Genomic DNA, 21402 nt, shown 5'->3' with positions numbered 1-21402 from the left:
TTTTCAAATGTGATTTTAAAAGTTGCATGGCAGGACACAGGGAGACCATTCAGTGCTGCCACTGCAGTAAACCAAATGAAAATTATTATTTATCATTATTCTTCAGTGGCACTGACAAGGAGAAATGGGGATTCGGTGCCTCTTCCCCTCCTTCTTGCCAAAAATGAAGCCATCTAGTCTGGGCATTCCATGTTAAATGGGTCTGTCTCTACTGAATAAATTGAGCAATTAACGGATTAATCTCATCTTCCACTGAGAGGCTGAGACAGCAGAAAATTAACAATCACCAGTTTCATAAGGGCAAATTTGTTCCTCTACCCCCAGCTCTCCAGAGAAAACAGTTCCTCAAAATGAAGATATATGCTAATTAGACACTTCTATGACAAACTGATGCCCAGCTAAATGTTAAGACATTCTGGGCACCCCTACAAGACAGGCCATCCTGCAGTCTAACAGTGCCAGGACCACTTCAGTGGTTTGGCAAGGAGGAGAACATTTTTATTGGCAGCATGTTATCAAGAACATCTAGTATTTCTTGAGCCAAACTTTATTTATTATTTGTGTTTGTCTGGACATTGATCAGCTACCATGTCTTTGAAAATACAAACCAATAGACAAAGAAAAAACCTAGAGGGGGTCACTTTCATAATTGGCTTGGCGTGGAATAATCACAATTCCAGCGGAAAGGAGGCCTGTGTGATTGGATTCCATCAGATTCAAAGGTAGGGAAGAAGGGAGGGCCTATCTTGTTATGGTAATTATGATGTACACGCAAACACACAGCACAACTCCAGTTCACTTAAAATTTCAGTTTCTTCAGCTACATATAAACCTGTTAGAATGAGATCATACAACAGCTCTTAGTTGCTTTTGTTGTTGTTGTTGTTCAAAAAATATGTTTACCTTCCTCCTTCACTGCCTTTTCTTCTAGAACCTCGAAATCATTGTTGCTGGATCCTTCATGCCCTTCCAGAAAATTCTACTCACTCATAAGATATGCATCTTAATTTTTCTAATTTATTATGTTGAAGACCTTTCTGTTGATAATATTTATCATTTAACCAGCCCCTTACTGATAAGTATTAAGATTGTGCCCAGTATTTTATGGCTAACATAATTCTGCAGTGAATGTCCTGCATATATTTATCCAATATGCAAATTGTTACAGAGTGTGGAATTAGAGCATGTAAGGATACATGTCTTTAAAACTGGGGGACGATACTGCCAAATTGGCTTGTGGTTTTGTTCTTTTTTACTTCCAAGTCCTGGGGTTTGAGCTCAGGGTCTGAGCACTGTCCTTGGCCTTTTTCTTTCTTTTTATGATTTTTATTGTAATTAATAGAAGGGTTATAATTATGTTTGTCAGATAGAAGGTGCATTACTTCACACACATTGATACCCCTTCTCATGTTTTTGTCCCCATTTCCTTGGGGTTTTTCAAAGCTAGAGCTCTACCACTTGAGCCACAGTACCACTTCTAACTTTTTCTATGTAAGTGGTACCTAGGAATGGAACCCAGGTCTTCGTGCATGCTAGGCAAGCACTCTACCACTAGGTGAAACTCCTGGCCCTGGTTTTGTTCTTGATGCCCCACCATACCCCTTTCTTAATCACTGGAAGCATCTCTATATCACTGATCTTCTGGGATTTCCCTCATAATTGGCATGTACCTTAAGATATGTCATGTCTGTAATCCTAGCTGCTTAGGAAACTGAGATCTGAGCATCATGGTTGAAAGCCGGCTTGGGCAAGAAAGTCCATGGAGATTTTTTTTCAACAATTAACTACCCAAAACCAAGAAATGGAGACACAGTTCTAGTGGCAGGACATTAGTCTTGAGCAAAAAAAGAAAAAAAAATCTCAGGAATAAAGCCTAGGCCCCAGGACTAGTGTGGGGAGGGGAGGATTAGGTTCTCCAGAAGTGCAGAAGATGCAAGAGCAGGCATCTACTGACAAAATGGCTTGATAGATAAATCACCCAAGTCCTTTGCCCTTTGGCAGGGGATATATTGGTGCTGTCTCTCAAAGGTACCCAGTGGGATTGAAAGTCTGATCACCCCGGTAATGCCCTTATTAAAGTTATTAATATACTCTTTTGTCACTGTCTTCTCCCTCTTCCTCTTCTTCCCCAACCCCATTTCTTTTTAAGGATTGCTTCATGCCTGAGATCATCTTCCAAATAAATTACTGTTGTAGTCTGAATATGTCACCCCAAAACTCATGTGTTGGTTATTTAGGCCCCAGTGCAGCAACAGTGTTGGGAAGTAGAGGTGTTGAGATTAGGAGCTCTCATCCCCACTATGAAGGCACATAAGCCTATCAAATGGACAGGCTCTTTCACAGGCCTGCTCTCTCACCTTGTGCCATGGGAAGACAACATAAAAAGGCCTCACTCAATATTGCTTCCTTAACCTGGCATTCCTCAACCCCTAGAATTTCAATTCTTTTTTTTTTTTTTTTAGAATTTCAATTCTTAAGAAGTTACTCAGACCTGTAATTCTAGCTACTTTGGAGACTGAGATCTGAGAATCACAGTTCCAACCCAGCCAGGGCAATAAAGTTCACAAGACTCTTATTTCCAATAAATTACCCAAAAAATCTGGAAGTGGTGCTAAGGCTCAAGTGGTAGAGTGCTAGCCTTCAACCAAAGAAGCTTAGGGACAGCACTCAGAGCTTGAGTTCAAGCCCCAGGATCAGTGGGGACACACACACCCACACACACACGAAATTGCTCAGAGAAGTGGTGCTATGGCTCAAGGGGTAGGGCAGTAGCCTTGAGCTAAAGAGCTCTAGGACAACACCCTGGCCCAGAGTTCAAGTCCCACAACCAACAACAACTACAACAACAAAAGTTGCTCAGTTTCAGAATTCCATTATAACAATACAGAATGAGTTAACATAACTACTTATATTTAAATACTGTCTCAAGGTCAGCTCTGAGGAAATTTAGCTAAAGAGGCACCCTTCAAAAGAAGTAATAATCATTTGTACTTCTTATGGTAATATCCATTCCCCGTCCTAATTCTATTACTACTCCAATGCATTGCCATTCATTCATAAATGCATTCATTCCTTAAATGTCTACTGAAAAGTTTCTGTACCAGACCCGATTATGGCTCCTCAAATAGATGCAGACACTGGAGATGAGATATACTCTCTTTATTGCTTGCACTCCTTTCATGTTTAAGTTGGCACCTGTCTTAATCCACTTCATTCTACTACTACAAAATACCTAAGGCTTGACATTTTATAAAGGTAGGAAGTTCATTTAACTCACAACTTTGGAAGTGGAAAGTTCAAGACTGAGTGGCTTCTTTTATCTACCACTAACAAAGGCCTTCTGTCTGGGTCAAAAACAAAACAACAAAAAAAAGACAGCTGGTATCACCCCACAAGAACACATGTGAAATAGATCACATGGCAAGAAAGGAAGTGAGAGGGTAAGCGAAGACATCCAAATTTGCTCAAGAATAATGGCTTTCCCAGTAAACAATCCTGTCCATCAGAACCTAAACCACTTCCTGCAAGACAAGCATTAATTCTTCCAAGTGTGCTGCCTCCAATGATCTAATAATTATCTCTCAATAAGCCCCATTTCTGGTAGCTTCCACTTTCTCAACATACAGCCACCTTGGGAACCAAACTCCCAGTACTTGTGTCTTTGGAAGACCAAATCATATCCAGCCATGGCAACAGGGAATCTGCTTTGAAGGAAGTAAATTCTAACACCATTCCACAGCCAGAGCAAGAGCAGAGCATGAATGAGGCTTACCAGTGAGGTGTCAACAATACTGCCCATAGATTTCTTTCTAGGTTTTCTAAGACTCGGAGAGAAAAAGCCATGGGGGGATCTTTAAATAGGTCCAGGGGACCTGGAACAGAAAGTAAAGCCAGGGATCTCACATACTGATCTAGACTTCACTCTGGTCTGACAGCAAAAGGAATCTGTGCACCAATATTGTCATAAGGCTACACTATTCTGCTGTCATGATTTATGGACATTTTTTCCACACTGCTTGTTTACACAGTAAAGATCTATTCCCAAAGTACTCATTAATAGAGGCATTCTTATTTAAGAAAAAAAGAAGAAGAAACTCACTCCTACTTTGGAGAAACCCACACTCTGCCCTCTGTGTTTCCAAACCAGGGCTGTCAAGCATTTTGGGTGAAGTTCTGTTGGGGTTGCCATCTGCAGCTGAGCCATGGGTGGTCTGAATAAAACCGATTTCTAGTCATGCTTTCCTTCTTCTTCAACAGCTATTGCACACTTACTGCTCTCTCTTGAAATCCCTTGCTCTTCTACTTTCTCCCTTGCTCTAAACCCTTGAGTCTCTTTTCTATTTAAAGGGGGAAAAAACTGGACAATCCAAACATTGCTTCTCCATCCCTAAACCTCTGCCTCCAGCCTTGCTCATCACAATTGGTACTTCACTATTTTCTCTGGTCCTTCAGCTCATTACACAGACTCTCACTTCCCACCCCTCCTCCGTCTCCTGCTTTTCTCAACTTCACTGCAGTTCTCTGTCAGCATCTAGTATCCACTCTGTGCCAGCTCTGTGTGTGATCATAAAACACAACCATGAACTCCAAAGCCCCCAGTTTAATGGAGCTGATATTCCAGAGAAAAAGGGAGATATAAAAAATAAACTGAAAAAACACATGAACAAAAAGCTGACAAATGTTAAGTATAGAAGTATAAGGTAATGAAGAGTAATGTTTCCCAAAGTCACCCAAAAGCATTTGAATGTGTTAACAGATGGGTTGATGAATTCTGGGTAGGCAATATCAACAGATAACCTCAACATTTTCTGTACTACCTTCTAACTCTTATCATAATTTGTCTATTGGATCCTGACACTTAATATGGAAATTGAAATGTCTCAATTTGATATCACCATATCCCTTCCCTTTTACTCCCTACTCAGTGTGTTAAGTAAGAAAAAATAAGATGTTAATTATCTTCTCTCTACCTCCTCATGTTGGAAAGAGTAAGTAATAAAAGATAGTGGGTAGAAGCTACCAAAGTAGGAATGGAGTTAAGATTCAAAGACAATATTTGAGAATGCTAAGGAAAAAAACTTACTAGAAAAGGATGGTCAAGGTAGATAAAACGTCCTCCTCTGAATGCCAGTGGCTCATGTCTATAGTCCTAGCTGGTCAGGAGGCTAAAAAGCTAGCGAGAGCAGGAAAGTCCTTGAGACTTTTACCTACTGTTAACCACCAGAAAATCTAAAATGGAGCTGGGTATAAAGTGATAGAGTGCTAGCCTTGAGCACAAACACTCAAGGACAGTGCCTGGGCCATGAATTCAAGCCCCACAACTCACAAAAAATAAATAAATAAAAATACCTCTGGTGGGCAGGAGTATTGCCTAGTGGCTAGAGTGTTTACCTAGCATGCATGAAGTCCTAGGTTCGATTCCTCAGTACCACATACGCAGAAGTGGTTCTGTGGCTCAAGTGGTAGAATACTAGCCTTGAGAAGGCCCAAAGATAGTGTCCAGGCCTTGAGTTCAAGCTCCAGGACTGGCAAAAAAAGTTTTATTAAAGAATTTATTAACATTGATTTTTACATCATATTTCAAATGACATGTTTAACAAACAAGTGTTCAAGAAGGGAATCTCTATATACAATCTCTGGCACTTAGTTTTTAGAACATAATCAAAATTAGGCTAAGGGTTTGTATATCATAGATACATATTAATCTATGTAATAAAACATTATGTCTATAGAGTCATAGGTTTTTATATCTATGTAGTTGTGTTTGTATTTCCAATACCATGTCCATAGCATTGGGTATGCAAATATTGAGTCCTCGCTCTTTAGATCCAAACAGTCCAAGAGCGAAAAAAAAATTTTTAAATATCTCTGTACATTGCCTTGAAAATAAAATTAAATTAAAAATAAAAAAATGTCACCTAGGCCAGAAAGTCTCCAAATAACCACCAGAAAACCAGAAGTGGTGCTATGGCTCAAAGTGGCAAAGTGCTAGTCTTGAGTGAAAAAGCTCAGAACAGTGCCCAGGCCCTGCGTTGAAGACCCACGACTGACAATATATATATATATATATATATATATATATATATATCCTCTTAATAAATATTTCAGCAAAACTTTGGCCAACAATGAGAGGACAGAGGCAGCAATCAAGAAAGCAACTCCTTTTGCAATAGCCTCAAAGAAAATAAAGCACTTAGGAATTAACTAAGAATGTAAAGGATCTTTATGATGACAACTTTAAAACCCTGAAAAAGGAAATTAAAGCAGAACTGAAGAAATGGTAAAACCTCCCATGCTCCTGGATTGGAAGAATTAACATCGTGAAAATGGCAATCTTGCCAAGAGCTCTTGGCAAATTCAATGTAATACCTATCAATATCCCAATGTCATTCTTTAAGGAAATAGAAGAAGCAATCCAAAATTTCATATGCAATGATAAAACAATTCTTAGCAGAAAGAACAGCACAGGAAGAATTTCAATACCAAACTTTAGACTCTATTACAGAACTATAGTAACCAAAACAGCTTGGTACTGGCACAAGAACAGGCCTGAGGACCAATGGAATAGAACTGAAGACCCAGAAATCAACCCACAGACCTATGGCCACCTAATCTTTGATAAGAAAGCCAAAAAAATAGAATGGAAGAAAAACAGCCTCTTCAACAAGTGGTGCTGGTTAAACACCTGCAGAAAACTAAAATTAGATCCTTCTAGGTAACACTGCACCAGGATTAATTCCAAATGGAATTACTCAGGAGGCTAAGATGGGAGGATGACAGTTGAATGCCAATCAGAACATTGAAGTCTATGAAGCTATTGTCTCCAATTAATCACCAAAAAAAAAATCTTGGAAGTGCAGCTGTGGCTCAAGTGGTAGGAGTGCTAGCCTTAAGCAAGAAAGTTAAAGGACAGCACCAAACTCCAGGACCAACACCCCCCCCCACACACACACTATAAGCACCAAACTCCAGGACCAACACCCCCCCACACACACACACACTATAAGCACCAAACTCCAGGACCAACACACACACACACACACACACACACACACACACACACACACACACAATCAAGGACACCTCTCCATCATTCCTGTCATAATTGCCAGGGTCGAGAGCCCCTTCATTCCTCTATCAACCTTCATAATAATAACACTGTGATACAAGATACACAAGAAGAAAAAAAGTAATCCATTTCTACCAAGAGTGCTTGACCAACTTAATAGAGTAGATGAAGGGTTTATGAGCAAAAAGAAGAAGTAAAACAAAATGAAGAAATGGGAGATTTTGCTGATGAAGTGCTCTGAGTTCCAGATGGCTCAGCAGAAGCATCTGGGGAAGGGGTATAGAGGATTCAGCAGGATTAAGAGACCTGCACAGAAGTACAGTTTGCATGGAAGGATGTAACAAGGGATCCAAAGCACATAGGACTAGTCTTGAGTGGTCTTTTAGACGGAACTGAACACCAGCTCTGACTACAGCCTCCTGTTTGAGTTTAGTCCTAGAAGCAATTTTCTGTGGAGAGAGAAGGCAACCATCCTCTCAACATCTGTATGAAAAGCTCTTTAGTGAATTATAACTTTTTGGTACAGCTTATAATTTTTGAGGGAAATCATTTTCCAGAGGTAGACAGAGGGAATGGGTTTTTTGAGCCTCCTGAATCTTTCTTTAGCCCTCATAGAGGCAACCGCTTCCACCAGCTGACCATCTAGAGAGTTAATATGTCAGAAGAAAGATTAAAGCTGCAAATCTCTCCTCACCGAATCATTGAAATAATTATTTCAATTGTGGTGTTTCAATATGGGATGTCCTTTCCCTCTGAAATACAGCTCCCAAATACGAAAGGAAGGTTCACATGGATTTCTGTGGTCTGAATTACATTTCAGAATTTAAATTCTTTGGGTTAGCTGTTAAGATTGGACTTTAGACTGTTTCTAACTCAAGTCCTTTCCAAGTTTGCTTAATTTTGACAAATCTATCAACACTCTACTTTTCAGTTGTTGCCTTGAAACATGGTTGATTAGCCCTCATAGCAGACAAGAGCTTTTGCTGTTTCTTCCTTCTTTTCCACCACAAGTGGTAGTATATTTTTAGCTACACTTCTGTGTGTGCTAGATTTCCATTTCTGTTGTTTCTTCTATGAGATCAGGTAATCAAGTTTGACCAGAGAAAGGATACGATGGTTATGGTTTCATGTGTGTGCAATCCAAGAGTCTAATCACGGTCAAGTAAACTAGAAGAGCTAACCTTGACTCTCCTGCTGAGGATGCAAATGGGGATGCATGAATCAAGTGGCTGTGTTCTTCCTCTGATGTCTGTGAATGACTACTTTAGAAATTTCAATGGACAAAAGTTGGGCTTTGATTATAACAGCTTCTAATTTTCCTCAAATAATTATTTACCTGTTTCTAATGTAATTGCTCCTGCTGGTAGACTAAAATGGTTCTAAAACAGTAATATCTAATCCACTAATGGTTTGTGTTCTATATGTTCACTGGCTCAAATGAAAAAAAAGAAAGCTCACTGACACGAAGGAATCAAAGCTCCATTAAAAACAAAACAACAACACAGAAACCCCTGAGGCCTATAGCTATTTAGCTATTAATCCACTTGCTAGACAATTGACTATAAAGCCACATAAGAATATATAACTCTTGATTTTATACCAAATTTTCTTTCTTCTATACCTACTGGTAAAAGGCATTTGGGATATTTTTTTCCCTTAAGGTAAATGTTTTGTTTCTATCCTGCTTAGCTTATAATAAGCTAATTCCTTTGCTTCTGTAACAGTAAATTGTTTTTAATTAAGTGGAAAAAGTTCAATCTAATGTGTAGGAAGTGCAAGGGGAGGAATGAAGTTAGAATCAAGTTGGGAGAAGAGCTATCACATGTATATGATGATGAAAATTAAGTAAGAGAGTTAGGTAAGGATTTGGGAGAGATGGGAGACATGTCTGGAGAGAGGTCTTTGAAGAAGCAGAAAGGGGGCTAGTGGAGGGTGGGCCTCAGCCAGGAGGCCAGACTTCTGCCTCTATTCCTCCAAAGCAAAATACTAGAGGTATGGAGAAAAAAAAAGTGGATGGATAATTTGGAATGGAGGAGCTCACAGAAGGCCTTGACTGACCTGTGGGGAGGTGTGGTACAGAATGTTGGGGGAGGGATGGGTGAACTGGAGAGAGAATCAAACAGCTAAAATAATATCTACAAGCAAATGAGCAGAGAGGGGAAATGGGGCAGAATTGCTAGGAAGGGGCAAGAGCTCATTGATTCAGTATCAGTTTAACACTTGATGGTCTTATCACCTCTACTATCCTTATGTCCAACACCTTTTAAAATAAGATAGTTAGCTCCTCAAGGTCCTCAATCAATTGTATCTTGTATTTCTGGGTACCTACAGTGCCTGCCAAATGGTACGGTCACATAGCAAGGTTCCATAATGACTGAGTACATTCAGTTAGAACTCTCACTGATACTCCCCTTAACACAGAAACTGGCTTGGCAGATGGAGTTCATAAGCCTGCCTGCCAGCACTAAAAAATAAGGCCCAGGATGTGAGCTCTTCGGTATCTGTGGCTGGAGGGTCATGACTGGGAGATTTACATCTGAGATATAAATAGCCACAGCGGAGTACGGTCTGTCTGCCGCAGGTGGACTTCAGATTACACAGGGCACTTTGGAAGACGTTATGTGTGTTCATTATAATGTTGCCTGACACTCAAGATGAAACTTTATCTAGCCCATGGCAGAAAGTACTAAAAGTTTTATATGCAACAGATAGAAGAGAAACAATTTGAGTCAGCTTATAGGTTCAAATTTATTCTGCCAGGTAAGAAGTCTGAGGTAATTTGAGATGTAAGCTTTGTTAAAAGAAATCATTTGTTTTCTGAAAATATTAATCTTATAAAAGTATTATAAAAGACAATGCCTTCATGCTATATTATTTTATTATTTAAAAAGGAACAACTGCTACATTCTTGTATTTCTAAACTTAACTAAAATTACCTATCACAACTCAGTTCTAGACCATTCTTCACTTACATGTTAACAACAACAATAACAAAAACTGGCTTCGGTCCAGATTGTCCAGTCAACAGGCATAGAAAGCCCTTTCTCTTTGTGTTTCTAGAAGTCATGTTTTCAAGGGAAATCAGTGCCATGATTAACTAACCCAAGTACTAGGAAGAAGAATCCAAGTGACAGAAAGCCACATTTCTAACAAACATGCTGATGAAAGTATTGGGGCTCAGTACTCCAAAATAATGCATCTGAGAGGCATTTGAGGAAAAAAGCAGAAGACCTCTCAGATTGCCCCCAACTTTCATTTCTGAATAAGGTCATCAGAGCCTCTGTTCCTTCCCAACCCTGTATCTGGAGGTGAGCAGATTCAAAATGGACTTAGTTCCTCCACACTGTATTTGCACAGGCCATATCTACCATTTTTTCCATGACCGTCCATACCTACTTTATCAACATTTACCCATCTAGAGCTTCATTTCCATACTCAGTTTCTTGGCCAAGTAAAGCACGTATTAGAAAACCCAAATGGTGTTCTTTGTCTGGCTTTTTTTATACGGACTTCATTCATAAACCTGTGATGGGGGAAAGGGGAAAATAGATTTGTTTTCCTATTATACAATGCACCAACATATGCAATAGAGACTCTAAAAGCAATCATGGAAATGAAACAGAAAGAGGCCCCTCTGCCCCACACAGGGTCATCTGAACTCAATTTCACCATAGCTCTGAGTTACACATCACTACGACACTATCAAATTTGGCTATTCCAAATGCTGTGCCTCCGTTTTTCTTTCTCTATTCTACTTAACATTTTTGAAAATTATCTTTTTATCATATTCACTTCTTAATTAGGTATTTGAAGGAAGGAAGGAAGAAGAAAAGGAAAGCAGGAAACAGAAGAAAAGGAAAGCAGGAAACAGAAGAAAAGGAAAAGGAGGGATGGAGAGAAGAGGAGGAGGAAGGAGGGAGGAAGGAAAAGAGGGAAGGAAGAAGGAAGGAAGGGAAAAAAGGACAAAAAATAGAGATTAATAACAATCTCTGTATACTAGACATAAAGTTCTGTGAAAGGAAAGATGGTGTGTGTTTTTGTCATTCTACTTCTAGTTCCTATAATGTACAGTAACTATTTTATTAATGGAAGAACAGATAAATATATGAATAAGTAATACTTATTTACATACATGAGCACCAAAAGAAAAGACATGACAAGGTGATAAAGGAGTGCACACAAATGAGCCCTTACTTCTAGGTAGTGCAGGGGTCAAAGGCACAGAAGAGATGCCACCCTGAATGAAGAAGATCAGATGACAAATGTGCTTGACTTCTCAATTAAAAGTATGGGAGACAAGGTGAGGATGGAAAGCAGTCCTTTTGCAGAAGCTAAAGGAACAAGAAGGCTAAATCATGTTTGGGTACAATGAGCAATCCAATTTATCTATGAAGACAGATGAAATTCTGTGATTCTAAAAGCTCAGATCAAGCTGAATTGTAGAGGATTTGGAGTGTTGTACTTTTTCTACCCCATTTAATGATAACAAACACAAAATGAGGTGATTCAATATATCACACTCCAGGACATCTTTTCTAAAGAAACTCATGGGAAATTGCTCAGAACTAATTCCTCCTAAAGAAAATTCTGAAAATCTACGCAGTACAACAACCAAAAATATCTCTTTCTAATAGTGCAGGTCATTGAAGGGTTTGATTTTACCCAGGCCAGTTATATAGTGATACACTTGATTTGATTCACATCTGAATTTGCTTTGCATGCCCTCCCTCCACTAAATCTTTCCACCAAAAACATGGAAAGAGACACAGTTTTGTAAAGTTGAACTGAAAAATAAAGACCTTATGTGAAAGACCTTCTAATACAGTTTAGTCTTGCTTAATTGCTTGCTGTCTTACTTCCTTTCTTCTTTTTCTTCCTCTCTTTCCTTTATCCCCTTCCTCATAATTGTATATGTTTGTTTTGTACACATACATTCAACTAGAACTATGAGATTCAGCATTCTTGTTCAAAATATATCAAATTTCAAGCGTGAGTCTGTTTCAGTCACCAAAATCAATCTTCCTGGGCAAGAAGGGATCCTCTGCTTTGCTGCTAGAGAATGGCTGGGACTTGATGAATGCCTGGAAGGTCTATGTGGCTTCTTTTTATGATTACTGGTAGAACCAATCTCACTGTGTTTTTCCAGGATTATAAAACCCATTCACACAGTCACCTCTTACAACTTAGCTAGTTTGTATATGGCAAGATTTTGCCACATGACAGTCACATAAAAAGTCAATCAAAGCCATATTCAAGGTAATGCTGTTTTTCCAGGAACCCATGTGAACACAGCCTGGTATTTCTTGACCAAACTTGCTTGATGTTGAGCCATGTAGGCAGAGTCCTCCTTGCAGTCTAGATTATTAGTTTCAAGACCATTAAGTTTCCTGCAGTTTGGGGCGGCCCCCACTTTCAGCAAGGGATTGGATAGGCCCCACTGGTGAGTTGCATTCTTCAGTCACATATTCAAGGAAAAGCATTCTTTCTCCCAAAGAAAATCTCGCTGTGTACAATAAACCAGCACTGGCTCTGGCTTCCTGCTAATTCCTGGGTGCCACTGAAAAGGCTTCAAATGGATGCAGTGGTCATCCTGAAGAACTGTTGGTTATAAACAGAGAACATTCCAATGTATTCCCCCACTCTCCTGCCAATGTGCTGAATGCTGATGCCACTGCTGTCTAATCGATAGTGACTATAGTTAGTGTCTCTGTTTATCCCTCCACTAAAGTCTCAAGCTCCAGGATCTGTGGGGACTTTTTGTTGTGTTTTGTTTGGGTCCTAAAGAGATGTGTCAGGTTTGGTCTAAGCACTTGTTGCTCCACAAAGCCTGTCCTTGGGAATAGCACCTAATAAATGGTCTGCTTTGTTTGCAAAATCCACCAAAATGAAAGTTTTGGAAAAATATAGATATTGAGAGACTTGACCCTAATGACCTTGGTAGCCCTTTGGAAACAATTTTAAAACCCCTAGGTTTCTTCCAGTTCTGCCAATACAATTTTCTCTGGGTCTCTCTTGCTTTGCAAAACAGTGAGAGTTAATCACATTGGCACCTTGAAAGAAGCTCTCAAGATCCAGATGTAGGGTTTCTACCTTGATAGGAACCCAAACTAGGAAGGAGGCTGCCAATTTGGTAAGCAAAACTCTATCAAGTTCCAAAACTGAAGTCACCATTTCCCTTACAAAGAAGCGGGGATATGAGACCAGAGAGTAGGTGATCAAAGGAAACCAGTTTAGCTAGGAAGAGTCACTAGCCAAGGAAAAAGGTTGGGGGGGGGGGAAGAGAGAGAAAACTGACGAAGAGCAATTGCAGAACACAAACAAAAACAAAGACAAGTCAATAAGCGCAAAGTCTGCTCAGACCATCCTTCCTTGAATTTCAGGAAAGTCAGCAGGACTTAAGCAATGGCTGACTGCCATTCCCTCTAGGAACTGCCAAACAAGAAACATAATGGCTTTCTGAGAATTCTTAAGCTGTGCTGAGTCTGGGGTAGGTTGAGAGAGATTTGCTCTGTCACTTGTCCTAGGATGACCTATAGTTGCTTTTTTTTATTTTCTTGGTCCATCCTAGGGCTTGAACTCAGGGCCCCAGCACTATCCCTAAGCTTTTGTGCTCAAGGTAAAAGCACTACTTCTAGTTTTTGGGTGGTTAATTGGAGGTAAGAATCTCACAGACTTTCTTGCCCAGGCTGGCTTTGAACCTCAATCTTCAGACCTCAGGCTCCGGAGTATGTAGGATTATAGACATAAGTGATTGGTGCCCAGCTTGTAGCTACATTTTAGCCATAGGAATTCAAAACTCTACAAGTACAAGATATGGGAATATTCAAAATCATTAATTCAGAAATAGAGGGCTATGATTCACTAAATAAAGCTTACTTAAATCAGAATAGGATTCAGTACTTACAGGTTTGTTAGTTTGCGTTTCTTTACTGCAGCTTCCTATATGTAAAGTTCCAGGAAGAATACATTCCAGAAAAGTTGGACTTCGTTTTACTGGAAGAGCATAAATATAAATAGTAGCATCAAGCCTGACTCTATTGAGTCTACCTTGTAGACTCTTGTCTTTGGGAAAGCAATCTTATTCTTCTGTTGCCCTGATTGCTTGCCTTGTTTTATTAGAGACAACATAGTATTATAGGAAATCTGTAGGAACTTATATAAAGCAGATACCATTCCATATTATACCAATCTACATTTCAATCTAGGATCTCTAATTTACTATCCATATGACACAGGATTCAAGTTATTCTATTTTGATTTTTCTCTTCATTTCCCCAGAAACTATATTTGAGGATCTGTTACAAGAATTGTAATATACACTTCAAAATAAAGCAAGTGGAAGAATTATTTCCTTAAAGTACCTGAAAAATAAATGAGATCATTGAAACTAATATGAAATGAAAAATTAGATAAACTAAGTATGTAATAATGGTAGCTTTGTGCATTTATATTAATTTTAAAATGCTGACCTATTGACAATGAAGGACTAAAAAACTGGATAAATGGGTTAACTGTTTAAGATATTTTTCCCTGACTGTAGAAGTCATACCTGCTCAGTGAATAAAACAATTAGAAAATGCAGGGAAGTATTAAGATTTTTTAAAAACTTCACTTGCTATTCTTCTACTCAAAGCATCATAGCCCCAGTAAGCCCAGGTGCAGAGTCAGCCTCTGGAGGCAAAAGCATGTGGGGAGTCTCCCTCTCTGTGTTGCCAAAGGATCCTACTCCAAACACTATCTTAGGCCAGAAATTCCTCTCCATTTGCCAAAACAGCCAATTTTCCTATACTAATCTCTGATACTATATACCAATATTTAATTTCAAGAGAAGCAGAAGGGAAGGAAAAGCCATTTCTCAGTGTTTCAGCTATTGAAGAGGTTGTTGGGAGGGTGGCGAGGGGTGGGTGAGAACTCAGCACTGGCCTACAGCCTCATCTCTCCCATTACCTCAACACCAGGACTCTTCAGGATCCTGTGGGAAGCTCCTGGCTCACCCTATTCCTTCTGCATGGAATAGTATTCTTCACCATCTTGCAGGGGAACTCCTATTTCAAGGCTTAACTCAAATGATCTTTTCTCTGTCAAACCTTTTCACCATTTCCAGAGTCTTTGACTGAAAGACAAAAAAAAAAAGAGTGAGCCAGAAAGGATTCTAAATTATCTATAACTGTAATTAGCACATGTATAGGGTGGAATTTAAAGAATGTACAGGATCTTTGTTCCCAGCCTTTGCATTGTGGCTCTATATTTGTTTTTCCAACACAGTGGCTTATTACCCAGCAGGATTCCTAAATATCACTTACATATTATCATAACTGTTGGTTGCTCTAAATATATCTTTCTTTCTGAAAACAGTATTTTAAAGATTTAGCTACATATGCTTTAAAACTTGCTTTAAAATATTTATTTTAGCTAGGGCTGTGTCTCAGTGGTAAAGCACTCGCCTAACATACACAAGGCCCTCAGTTTGATCTCCAGCACTGCAAAAAATAAAATAAAGATATATACATATATATATATATATTTGAAGACATTCATGCATATATAAAAACAGAATCAGAACTTCATTTGTAAAGTCTTAAGCCTTCAGATCCACTCTGTGTGTGTGTGTGTGTGTGTGTGTGTGTGTGTGTGTGTGTGTTTGGTACTGGGGTTTGAACCTGGGGTATGGAACTCTTGCTTGGCTTGTTCATTCAATGCTGATACTCTGCCACTTCTGGCTTTTAGGTGGTTAGCTGGAGATAGGAGTCTTGTGGGCTTTGACTGCTTAGGCTGGTATCAAACCTAAATTCTCAAATTTCAGCCTCCTGAGTAGCTAGGGTTACAAGCATGGCCCAACAGCACCCAGCTTTGATCAATTTTCTTTTTGTTTTAAAAAAAAGAGAACCAAATGTTGAAGAGTCATTGAAAACACTAAGTGTAGACTTATGCTTTTTCTTTTGTATCCTCACATAGAAAGAATTGCAATGGCATTACTAATGTAATTACTTACGTGGTCCTTAAATACTATGGTCTTTCATGCTTAGTGTCCTTTCACATTTTCTGCACAGCTGTGATAAAAAGCCTGCAGAAGAGACCAAGGCTGAGTTGAAGCTCCACTTTAGGAATCTAAATTGATTTCATGAGATTCATCATTTTTCTATCTAACCACCTTTCTTTCCTGTTTCATTTCTCTTATAAGAAAGTTGATCCTTTTACTCTGAAGAGAGCTTATGAGTTTTCATATTTTGCCTTTGATATTATTTGTTTTACAGACTTCTTGTCCACCCACATAGGAGTTAAACTTGGCTACTACTGGCATGAGAAACACAGCCATGCCATGCCTTCAGGAAGTTTATGGTGTTTCTTTTGCCCTTAGCCCTCTTCCCTCTTTTAGACAACAGCTGGTCAGATATCTCTCTTCTTTATTTAAAGACTTAATAAAACTGAAGACAAGTGAAATTTAAAGCTTAACTGCAGTTTTTATTTAAATTTAGAGCTTTTCCATCTCTACCTCCCTTCTCCACCCCCAGACCACACATCTGGGGTGAAGATGGCAGTGTCAGTTTCCCAGAAGCCCACTAGAGGGCGCACATATTTTTTCAATTGCCATGGAAAGCTGGGTTAAGTGAGCTCCAGTCCTGAGGTTTGAGACTGGTGTCTCCTTGCCCACTTTCTATTCAACATGGGATAACTGTGGTGAGCGCTCAAGTTCTCATCCTTACCCCATGCAGTGCCTCCTCCTCTTGCCATTACGAAGAATTCCTTTGCTCACAAAACCACAACAATTTCGTTTCTGTTTCCAGCATTTGTCCTTTTGACATTTTAGAAGAAATAAGATCCAAATTTGATGTTGAAAAGAAAGCCCTGATTTCTTTAGAGGCAGGATTTCTCCTCCTTACTCTCATTTTCTCTGGCTGTGGGGGAAATTATTCCCTTAAGCAGTTAGAGCAGCTCCTTTGAGAATAACAGGAGTCTTCTGAGAAGATTCTTTGAAGCTAACAGTAGACCCCCATCCCTTGCACATTTGGGGGGCTCTGGGGGGAGATAGTCTTTTCCTCACAGCTTTACATTCGGCATCAACAAGCTCTACACCTCAAACACTGGAGATCACACTCCTGGAATGACCCTCCCCACAAATCAAGTGGAGAGTTTCTCTCTCAACTTCTATGTCTTGAGCCTTTACTCTGTGTTAGTTTCCTAAGGTCTTTCACCTTCAAATTTCCTCTCCACCCTGCAGCTTTCCTCTGGGGTCCACAAAGGCATTAAGGACATAAATTGTGGCTGTGCCCTATTGCACCTGGGGAAGTGGCGGGGGGTGAAATTACTTTTGGGGGAGCTCCTCTCCAAGGCACACAAGGAACATTGAGGCCTGGCCTGAGCAAAAAGAGGGGGTACTGGGCCTTGCTCCTCACCCCTTTCTATGAACCATGGCCAGCCTGACATTTTCTAGAAATGAACCATTACATTTTATTCTTCTTTCTTTTAAAAAGGTGTCAGAAGTTCTTCTGAAGTGGTAGCTTTATGCAAATAGGCTCTACAACAGGAGTGGAAGGCTTGAGGGAAGAGTTATTTATATCCCATAGGCATTACACATGCAAAAGGTGAAACTGTGAATCTCTGAATTTCCAGGAGTGAATGCTCTCATGATGAGCACATCCTTGCACGTAGCTATTTTAGTGGCACACAGTGTATGTATATACATATATATATATGTGTGTGTGTGTGTATATATATACATATATATATGTATATTTAACTTCCAGACAGGAGACTGCATAAGCATTCAGTAATTTTAGAATGACCCTGGATATTTCTCTCCAATGAGATTTCCAGACCTGGACTTTTCCTGGACAGTAGATTTACTACCACCTTAGAAGACTCTAAAAATAGGTCCACTCAGTTATTAAGAAGTAGTAATGTACTGAGCCCCGGTAACTCAATCCTCATTGTTTGGGAGGCTGAGATCAGAGGAGGATCATGGTGTGAAGCCAGCTAGGGATAGGAAAAACTTATAAGCTCTTATGTCCAATTAGCCATCAAAAACCAGAAGTAGAGAGGTGTCTCAAGGGATCGAGCAGTTTTTCCTGAAAAAGTTAATGTTTGGCTAGCTCTGGGTCAAGCCACATGCACGTGCACACACACACACACACACACACACACACGGAAAAAATAGTGTGGCACACTTACTATCTGCTCATTTTCAAACACACTTCTAGAATCAGAAAAGAAAATGAACATTTCTCTAGAAGTTACTGCCCTGCCCTATTACTGCCTTGTCTCTCATGAAATGCAGACCCTTCTCCAATCTCTAAATTGAAATATACGTTCCCTAGTGCAAACTGAGAGCTCACTTCCAAATGTTTCCACAGCACCGGCAATGACGATTACAATTCACAGAATTGCACTTTTCTTTGATTGTGACATAAAAACCGACACCCAAATTAAAACTCAATTACCCATAAGGGTACTTGGGGTTATAAAGCCAAGAGTGTCGCTGTGTTGCTATTGCAGGAGATGCAGTGAATGGTGGAATGCGGTGTAATCTGTCCCTCATGCTGCCATTCAGATGAAAAGATCGAGTGTAAGGTAATCCGCGCAGAGCTCGTGCCAGAACAGTATCACAGGGGATCACAAACATGGAGAAATGAAATGAGCCTCTCAGAATGTGTTGGAACCATTCAACTAAGCCTCAACTGCAAGAGAAAGGTATATAGCAACATTCTGGCTCACCTGCTGGTGAACTCAGCAACGAGACCCTAGCTGGCACCTAACTCTCCAAGCTTAGAAACCTAGATTTTCTTACTTGGGAGACAGAGATGAAAACGAGTTTTGGGTTCCATATCATCTACATTGTTGAAGTCTATAAGAGGAGGTTTCACTGTGTGTGTGTGTGTGTGTGTGTGTGTGTGTGTATGTGTGCATGCACACCTATCCTGGGGCTTGAGCTCAGGGCTTGAGTGCTGTCCACAACTGTTTTGCTCAAGACTAACATTGTACCACTTGAGCCACAGCAGCTCTACTTCTGGCTTTGTGGTGGTGAAGGGAAATAAGAATCTTTCAGCATTTCTTTCCTGGATTGGCCTCAAATGAGAATCCTTAGATTTCAGTCTTCTGAATAGCTAAGAATACAGAAGTGAGCCACCAGCTCCCAACCATCCTGGATGTTTGAAAAAGGGTTTCACTTCCTGACTTCCCAGAGGCTATGCTGTCCACTCTTACTATTTAAAAAGAGTACATCCCCATCATATGACAATGATGTATTCTCTAGAGATGCATACAGCTAGGCACACAGTAGGAACTCCCCAAATCATGCCATGCATCCTTGTAAGTGGCATAACTCCAGATTCCTGAAAGGTAAATATGGGTATAAGGCATTATCTACATTAAAAAAAAAACTGGACAAAAGCCCCCTTGCAAAACCAAAAAGGTTTTTCTTTGAGGGCATCCACTTCTGTCAACACATTTCTGACCCTGGGAAAACATGAAGAGGTAGAGTAGGGTTTCCAGCAGAATTCTGTTTCCAGCTGACACATCAGTATCCTCACATCCTCTGATAATCATGAGAGAAGCAAGGTCCAACCCACCCCTTCCCTCCCACCCCAACTCCCTGGGAAAGCATGCCTAGAAAGACAGCCAGGAAAAGTGCTGTGTCTAACCTAGGCTTTTGCAATTTTATTTCTCAATCTACTGTCCTTATCTATCGCCTCAAAAAAACCAAAGCAGAATAGGTACAAATTGTATTCACAAAATAAATACAAATCAGAACTTGATTCTCTATAGCAAAGGCAAGTATACATTATAAATAGCAAAACAGCTGCCTTGGACTGTTGCGGGTCACTTGCCCAATTGAGGGATTTGAATGACATCATAACCCTGGAGAGGGCATTGCTAGCCAGCTGGTGTTATTTAGGATACACGGAATTGGAGTGCGCGCGCGCGTGCACACACACACACACACACACACACACACACACGCACGCACGCACGCACGCACGCACGCACACACAGGTCCTGATTATATGGAAAAATATAGCAAGGAACTAGCCTGCTCCTCTGATGCGTTCCTTGGGGGCTCTGAGGGGGACAGACAGCCAGCCTAGTAAAGAATTTTGTTCAAGAATTTTCTTTTGCAGTTGGTTTTACAGCTCAGCAAGTCTTTGCCTTGTCTCTGGCATAAAGCAAGAGCCAGTATGTGAAAAGGAGCCCATCCACTGCTGTAAGTTTTAGGAAATTAGATCATTCCTTTCAACTTGGCAAGTAGGACAAGGGGTCAGCTGAGGGCTGGCTTCCAACCTCATTCATTCCAGTCACTTCAGGGTTAAACTTGTAGGGTTCGCTAGAGATAGTCTTTGTTTCTTTTCTTTCTTTGTTTTTCTTTTCCTTAATAAAGCATTGCATTGGCTCTAAAAATATAATTGTTCCCTTATCCCATTCATATGACTTTGATTGTGAAAAGGTGCGTTAGCAGATGTATGTGTCTCGCTGGATAAAGTTAATCAGAGAACAGACCGTAATTTTCTATGGCAGCCTAAATATTTTAATGTCCGCTCTCGTGTCACTAACGCACATTTTTCTTTAAAGGGGAAAAATAAAAAATGTTTCTGTGCTCCAGTTTTAAAATGCAAAGGTATGATGTTATTTGTCACCATGCCCAAAAAAGTCCTTACTCGATAACTTTGCCAGAAGAGGGAGAGAGAGAGAAGGCAAATATTCCCCCAGCTGTTTCCTGTCTACAGTGTCTGTGTTTTGTAGATAAATGTGAGGATTTTCTCTAAATCCTCCTTCTCTTTGCTAAATCCCACTGTCACTGCTAAATTCAGAGCTGATAGAGCCTGCGCAATGGAATGAAGTCTTCAAATTGAAATGTGACATTGCTCTCAACATCAACCATCTCTCTGGATTTCTTTTTTTTTCCTCCTTTTTTCTTTTCATTTCTTTTCTTATTTTTTTGCCTCATTGTTTCTGCTAAGCAATTCATTTCCAGATTTTGTACTTCAGAAGCCATGGGAAAAATCAGCAGTCCTCCAACTCAGTTATTTAAGTGCTGCTTTTGTGATTGCTTGAAGGTAAATATTTCTTCTTCTTTGAAGTGATGGGAGGGAATTTTCTTTGGATGGTATATACTCCTTTCTCTTCTGTTTACCACCATTATGCACTTCAGAATTTTCACTATTTCAGAACTGGAAGTTATTTCTAAATTGCTGAATGTGCATTTCTGGAGGGGGGGCTCTGACAAAATACCTGCCTATGTACAGATACCTCTATGAGCAGAAATTATTGCTAGATACTTAAGCTAAATCCTTTACTTCTGCTGAGCCTTGGTGGTATGTGACAGAAAATTCCTTTAAGTC

At 39.9% G+C, this 21402-nt stretch overlaps 1 protein-coding gene across 2 annotated transcripts in view; it reads left to right on the top strand.

The window, feature by feature from the left end:
- Positions 1 to 20767: 20767 nt before the first annotated feature.
- Positions 20768 to 21402, top strand: part of Igf1 (insulin like growth factor 1) — a 70243-nt gene continuing 69608 nt past the window's right edge. Inside the window, exon 1 of one of the 2 annotated variants that reach the window (XM_090328513.1) lies at positions 20768 to 21117. In XM_090328513.1, the coding sequence (XP_090184639.1) occupies positions 21055 to 21117 (63 nt within the window). In that variant the 5' untranslated portion in view covers positions 20768 to 21054. The remainder of the gene's footprint in view (positions 21118 to 21402) is intronic. The other variant, XM_090328514.1, reaches the window with a different exon arrangement.

The sequence above is a fragment of the Megascapheus bottae genome, chromosome 2, assembly GCF_031878675.1.
Source record: "Megascapheus bottae isolate mThoBot1 chromosome 2, mThoBot2.hap1, whole genome shotgun sequence".
Lineage (NCBI taxonomy): Eukaryota > Metazoa > Chordata > Mammalia > Rodentia > Geomyidae > Megascapheus > Megascapheus bottae.
Note: the sequence above shows the minus strand (reverse complement) of the source record. Positions and strands in the feature narration are given on the sequence as shown.